At 37.8% G+C, this 7,401-nt stretch overlaps 1 protein-coding gene across 6 annotated transcripts; it reads right to left on the reverse strand.

Annotated features, from left to right (window-relative positions):
• Positions 1-74: 74 nt before the first annotated feature.
• On the reverse strand, positions 75-7,235 carry Rab5 (RAS oncogene family member Rab5). 6 transcript variants are annotated; one of them, XM_018444373.1, is made up of 6 exons: positions 6,958-7,235; positions 3,949-4,117; positions 3,706-3,857; positions 2,938-3,154; positions 2,447-2,571; positions 75-353 (listed from the first exon to the last, which is right to left on the reverse strand). In XM_018444373.1, exons 1-5 carry the CDS (start codon positions 6,976-6,978, stop codon positions 2,459-2,461), a joined length of 672 nt encoding a protein of 223 aa, XP_018299875.1. In that variant the 5' UTR covers positions 6,979-7,235; the 3' UTR covers positions 75-353; positions 2,447-2,458. The 6 variants fall into 6 exon arrangements, with proteins under 6 accessions (XP_018299875.1, XP_018299877.1, XP_018299876.1 ...); XM_018444375.1 differs by having other exon boundaries at positions 6,310-7,235; XM_018444374.1 differs by having other exon boundaries at positions 6,306-7,235.
• Positions 7,236-7,401: the final 166 nt, after the last annotated feature.

Genomic DNA, 7,401 nt, shown 5'->3' on the forward strand with positions numbered 1-7,401 from the left:
CATTCATATACTTATTACATATATAAATCATATTTATCTATATGATTTATAATATATAATGTGTATATTTTATATATATTTATATATTTATAACGAACACCGCCCATTACACTACTAGAATTACAAATGGGAGCTTTCTTTTACCACCTCTTAATAGATCTGATACTCAAAATAGATGATATATCGTCGATTACATTGAGACGCAGACTCTTAGTCAATCACTCAAGCAAAATGTTTGCGAATGTCCCACACAGTTCACTTCCCACTCTGTATTTTTCCCCTGTTGTGTCTTCTTCTCAAATTCATCGTAGCACACTCGTAGTGCACTTATCTTTGTAGATTATAGTACATATCTGTAATCAGAAATAGATAGCGCGTCTACTGCAATATTATTCTAAATACGTATGAATGCAAGTTTAATTAATATAATTGGAAACAACAGCGAATAATTTAGCTTAATTAAAAGTTTTATAGGTCAACGATACAAAATTGTGTCGATAATGTTGTGTTGAAGTGTAAACTTTCTCGGATATAATTAACAATTTACTTGCAACTTACCTAATTTAATCAAGAATCTCTGAGAAATAAATAATTTCCTCCATAGAAATAAAACGGTAATAAATAATTGTTTAAGTAGCGTGTGTATCATTGTTATAATTATTTTGAAGTGTAATACAAAATGTACAGCTTACGAACGTATGCAATGATCGTCTTTTTCGTTACATATATGTAAATGATAAGGAGAATGAGTCACAATATACGATTCCGTAATATACTGTATTACAATTGTTGAATATCTACAATGCACAAGACTGTAACTACTGTAAAACACTTTATTTGCCTGGTGAATATTAAAAACTTCTCTATACAGGAATAATAGAACCTACCTGTGGTTTTTAACAGAATATATCTAGATAGTTTTATATCATAGCGAAAATAAGAATAAATATATAATTAGGATATAACAATATTAGAGATTGAAGAGAAGGATTGCACCCTGAGAATTTTCTTTTTTGTAACAATTTTAAACAGCTTTACCTATTATTATTACAAAATAATATTTCAGATATACAATCCAATGATACGAATCATTGCACAGGAAATGGGAGCATTATCGTAAATTACAAGAAACATTTCCACAAGCTTGCACAATGAATATCATGCATATGTATTCTTGTAGCACCTTTATCAGTCAGAAATTAGTATCCTCCGAGAAGAAAGGAAACTTTTACAAATTTATAATATCTATAAACATATAGAGTGTCATATAAACACTACAACGTGCCTAAGAGGGATATCTAGTGCCTTATATTAAATAACTTCTCCTTTTCACGAAATTTTGAATAATACACTTAAATTAATCACGGATGAACAGATACGATAAAACGAGAAAACTAATAAAAAAGTATTATGCGTTTAGATGTATCTCATAGATTACAATTTTTCATGCGCAAATAATGAAAAACTCTGACTTTAATAAAGCTGTCACAGTAATGTAAATGCTATTTAAATCTAGTAGATATATATTGAAAAACTCTTAAAGATTTGCCATTAAAGGCTTAATTAATAGCGACATATCCTTCAATATAATAATTGTATGAATAAGAAGATTTTAGCTAAAGAATTATTTTAAACATATATCCAACATCATTATATTGGATGTTTGTATTAAAGTTTGTATGTTTTGAACAAATATACTGCTAAAAGAAAAAATTCTGAGAAATATATATAGATACATTATTAACATGGAAACATCATAAAATTTAGAATTCGTTTTCTCCACACACACACACACATATACACATTTGTGTGTTAACTACCTTTTAATTACAAGAAATTGTCAATGTTTAGCTAAATATTATACAGCAATATTACAATTACATTTATATCCTGCATGTTATAAATTTGATGGTCATATATATTGGACTTTCAATCCGCGCTCTTTACTTCTTTGTCTATTTCCAGCCTACCTTCATATATCTACTGTTACAGTAAATATAAAGGAGGCAAAAATCAAGACAGAGAATTATACACTATAAAAAATATCATAAACATAACAAGAAATATAATATACTCTATCAAATTGTATGACTACTCAGATACCCCATTATGACATACTAATACAAAAATCTGCTAAAAGCATTTTAAAGTGCAAATGTCTACTTCTACGCAATATCAAATTGATATATTCCCGTTTCCCCATTCTTCTTTTGATCGCGCTTTCGTTTCGTTATATATTCTAATATTATAAAAATATGTGAACATGTTGTTACACTGAACATTTGATTCGTAACATATTCATTAGGCATATATCAAATATTTGCTGGTTTTTCATCAATGGAATAATGTCTCTCATCAATTCAATCAATTTTAAAGATAGTATGTATATATATTCAAATATATGTAATGTAAAAATATAGATACGAATATATTGTGAGACACATACGGATTTAGATAATCACTTGCAGCAATTGCCGGTTGCTGCCTTTTGCCCATCTGACTCGACTAGTCGACGGCCTTGACCACTCGTACTTGCGCTTCCTGATTGTTCATTTTTAGGAAGCTTTTTAGCTGTAAAAAGAAATATTTTGTTGTAGCAAAACTGTGTCAACGTGTTTTATAATCATAAGCATTTTTCGAAATTGTTTTTTTGTTGTTCAATGTAATGTAGCACCAACAGATGTAGAGTTGCAGTTACCATGTATTTTGAATAGCGATAACGCGTAACATGAGATAGGATCGCATTTCTGCGATTACATACTTATTACCAAATAAAACAGGAAATTTATATATGAAGCTTAAAGCTTAACTAATAACGAGTATTTACGTAATTTGAAAACACTAATATTACTTTTATGTAATAATTTTTATACATTATCTGTGAATAATGTGCAATTAAATTTTAACAGGAAAGAAATAAAAGTATACATAGCTCACCAATTGCAAGGAATATGTCGTTAACATTCATTGCCGTCTTAGCAGATGTTTCCATGAAAAGAAGGCCATTTTCATCCGCATACGTTTGAGCTTCATCGTACTCGACGACTCTCTTATTTGCCAAATCTGCCTTGTTTCCAGCTAATGCTATTACTATGCTCGGACTGGCTTGGCGCTGCAATTCTTTTACCCATGTTTGGGCACGTGAGAATGTATCCTAGTAAAATAATAAATATCAATTAGAGGTAGTAGTACGCAAAGAATTTCGCCGCTGTAACATGTCATCTACTAATGATACTAATCTTCACAAATCTACTGGAACACAGAATCTGGAAATTATGTGGTCGAGTACATCATATCGGTAACATTGTGGAACATGAAGTTATAGATACATTGAAAATACACACCGAAAGAAAGTAAAATAAGAAATCTAATGAGCTTATTGACATAGACATGTAACGAAGAAAGAACTCAATTTTTATTTGTATACTATACAATTCTGCGTAATTTATAATTTATATTTATATACTGATGATGGCCCAATAGAAGGCCGAGAAACGTCCATTCTATTTATTAATTTAATGTAATTTTATGTATTGACTTTGAAAGAAGTTTCGCTGTACGACATCAAACACTCGTGGTATGTGCCTTTTATTTTTCTCTTGTTTTTAAATATCAATTAGTTCTGTCATCCCTTCTCATTGATTTAACTTTGTTATAAATATTCTACTGCTTCAAACTCACACAAAATTTCAACAAATTACTTACCTGATTTGTTATGTCATACACAACAATGGCTGCCTGTGCACCACGATAATACATTGGTGCAAGACTGTGATAACGTTCTTGCCCCGCAGTATCCCAGATTTCAAATTTTACAGTTGTGTCATCCAAACATACGGTTTGTGTTAGAAATGCAGCTGGAAATAATTATATTCGCGGTAGTGATAATACAACCAATGTAAAAAAAATATGTGGCACTAAAGAGCAATTGCACATAAATGTTCTTACCGCCAATTGTACTCTCCTGGTACTCATGGAACTGTCCTTTGACAAACCTTAAAACAAGACTTGATTTTCCGACTGCTGATTCACCGAGTAAAACTAGTTTAAACTGACAAATTTTTCCTTGTGTCGATCCATTCGGCCTCTGGGCCGTACCCCGAGTCGCCATGATCACCTAGAAAGAAAATTAATTTCTCAATTTTGATTGATTTCACAATTTCATTAGCTATTAACAATATTACTAGTTATATTATTAACCAGAGGATATATTTATGGGTTATCTGAAGAGTATTCTTCTGTTTCATGATAAGTGTTGTATGTTTGGTGACATCTTCTTTCAGCTTACTTTCAATTACATTTAAATGTTACAGAAAAGAGAAATATAAGTAGAATGAAAAATTGAAGTATATTGAAAGATTAGTATATCATTCTAGTAATAATACTGTGTCTTATTAGAAGTTTTTTATATTTAGACAAAAAATGTATTCTACAATAAAATACTTTAATAAAATTAAGATTTTTTTATGTATATAATGCAATATAAAACATTATTAACACATTGAAAAATTTTATATACTTAATCTTTTTATATAGAAAAGTGACATATTGTAAGACTTAATAAATTTCAATTGTCATTGCACACAAAAAGTTCAATTCAATAGATAAACGTCTATTTACTGGAGCTTTATACCTGACAGATAAGACTTTGCTTCAGGCATACAGGAATTAATTATAATATTTTTAGATTATCCGTGGCCTATGTACATAACAAAACCAAATAACAAATATAACAAGAGACACAAACAGGATTTAAACGCACAACCGAAAGTGACAATCAATTAAGAACAATCGAAAGAAAAACGTGTGCGGGAGACAGAGGACCATTTTAAGAGGAGATATTTGCAATGAAATACAAATGTATACTGGTGATAAGATAAGAATATCCAGAAAAACAACGATTGCAGGGTGAAAACGGTATTGAAATAAAAGAATTCAAGATTCCAAATTCAAGACAACGGACGAGCGACGACACCGGCATGGGAGATCTCATGGTAGAAACAAATCGAATGAATCACTGACGAAAGTCCGACGCGACCGCTTCTCTCTACTGGAGTTAATTGAATAGAATAGATGGATTATTTACGCGTGCACGGTGATAAAAAGTCAAAGGTAGCTTAGCTTTATTTGGAGGGGCGGCAGGGATGGAAAACAGGTAGGGGCTCTCATTAACCCATTGGGATCCGGCAATGTTAATTATATTATCCAATTAGTATCAACCTTAACGTCATCGAATACGTCCTCCGGCATTATTTTTCTTTCCTCTCCTTCCTTCCGCGAAGCAGGAGAGGCTGAGAATGAAATATTTGGAGCGGTTAAGGCGAGACGAGGGGAAGAAGCCCAGGGAGGAGGGAGCGATGCACCCACAAAGACTCCCGACTTTAACTCGGCGCGATCACGAGATCGTGAAAAGGATCGTCGACGAGGAGCTCCGCTCGCGCGCTCTATGTACCGTCGTGCGAGCCGCTTGCCTGTCCCGTCTCACCGTCGTGGCATCCGTCGTCGAAAGGAAAATCCACTGGAATGCGATCATGTACGTCACCGCGTACACTTCCGTAACCTTGGGCACTCAGGGTGTTATCGAAAAATTATGAGAAACCGTTAAAACGATGCATCGACGTAGCACGAAGGAGGAATAGAGAGAAACAGACAGCCATGTCGCGTATATACTTGTTGTGTATGTGTGTACGTGTTTGTGCGCGCAAGCGCATCGTGTGCGTGCGTATGTGTGCAAATAAGAGGGAGACAGACGGAGATGGACTATGTGAGATAGCGGAAAAAGAACGTGAGGAGAAAAGAGAGAGAACGGGTGAGAGAGCGAGCGAGAAGGAAGGAAGGAACGGAGAGAGACAAATAAAGGGAACGGGAACGAATGCGCCACGATTGTCACTGCCCTGAGGTAACTTGTCACCGCCCGTCGAAACGTCAGCGACATTCGAAAGATCGGATGTTCTCTCCCAGGGAGGGGGAGAAACTGGAGCTCTCGTGTTCACCCTGGTCTCGAGGAGGCAGTGGACGAGAGAGCGCGATCGGGTGACAGGATGATACACGCGTTCGCCGTCCCCTTGCCTCCCTCGTCCAGCGTGCATCCTCCGGTATAAACATTCTCCAGAATATAAACATCCTCTCCAGTATAAACATTTCACTCCCGTCGTCGGCCGTTCTTCGAAGGGGGTGGATAATTTTAGGACTACTCGCTCGCTTTGCTCACTAATAAGCGCGCGCTCGCTCGCATTCTTCCTCACGCAGAACGACTGACACCTGCCAAGAGTGAAAATTCCAAGTCTCAAGAGTTTATGTTTAACCTGCTTTGCGTTGTCGAGGAACACGCCGTTAGATAGGTACGCCGCACTGGGCTAGCTTCTTCTCGAGGGAGGGGCGACGACGGTAACCAATGCTGCGACGATGATGATTTTAACGTCGATTCGCTGCCGGAGCGTCAGGCTAGATCAGCACTCACCACCGATAGATCGGCTCGTCGATCGTGCATAGATCGCGCAATTTATGTAGAACGTGCACATTTATGACAGCTCCCGGATGGCACGCGAAACTCCTCTGGAGCTCGCTCCTCTCCTCCGTCCCACCGGATCACCGACTCTTCGGAATCCTCTCTCGCTCTCCCCCGCTACACTTGTTTGTTCGCTCGCTCGCTCGTTCGTTCGCTCGCACTTGATATCGCCGTGCACGACGTTCAGTTTTTTTTTCTCTCTCCCCGTGGGAGGTACGTGTCGCCGCCCGGCCGCGTAACACTCGCACGACTCGCACCCCGCGATCGCGGCTCGTTTCTCCTCTCCTCGTAACCTACATCGACGGGCACCGACGACGGATACGTCGACGAGTAGTCTCGGAACTTTGACACTCCGATGGGAGAGGGAGAGACAGAAGGAGCGAATGAGAGAGAGACCGACAAAGAATGAGAGGGGAGGAGAGAGAAAGAGAGAGAGAAAACGAAATTACCGACACCGCACCGCGATGCATAGGGTGCTGCGTCACTTTTCGTCCGTTCGTTCCGCTTCGGATTTCCCGAGGGTCACGCGTGATCGCGCGAACGCAAATGGATTCACCCACCAGATCGTCACGTCGGGTTCGCGGCGAACGAAACGTGAGGTCTTAGCGGATACGCCTCTCTCGTGCGGCTCCCACCCGACTCGGTTTTCTCTCTCCGCCGATTCCACCGATAACGTCCACGTACCGACCAGTACCGACCACTGCGAACAAGCACGGACAAGTAGGAATTGGCTAGGGCGAACACCGACAGCATTATTGCGTCAGCATTTCCATGTGTCGTCGCGACGCCATCTCGCGTCGAGATTTGGCACGCGATCACTACGGCCGGAATCAGACTACGCATTGAAGATTTGCTGGATTCACCCTGCATCCGATTTTCGTCGTACGACGCTC

This window comes from Mycetomoellerius zeteki, unplaced genomic scaffold (assembly GCF_001594055.1).
Source record: "Mycetomoellerius zeteki isolate Tzet28-1 unplaced genomic scaffold, Tzet1.0 scaffold149, whole genome shotgun sequence".
NCBI lineage: Eukaryota > Metazoa > Arthropoda > Insecta > Hymenoptera > Formicidae > Mycetomoellerius > Mycetomoellerius zeteki.

Excerpts from the sequence above, each read along its gene's own strand:
- Rab5 (XM_018444370.1), bottom strand. The coding sequence starts at position 5,533 with ATGATCGCATTCCAGTGGATTTTCCTTTCGACGACGGATGCCACGACG. Across the intron at positions 3,155-3,705 it reads TGTATGACATAACAAATCAG|GATACATTCTCACGTGCCCA; the intron begins GTAAGTAATTTG and ends TTATTTTACTAG. Across the intron at positions 2,572-2,937 it reads CGACATATTCCTTGCAATTG|CTAAAAAGCTTCCTAAAAAT; the intron begins GTGAGCTATGTA and ends TTCTTTTTACAG.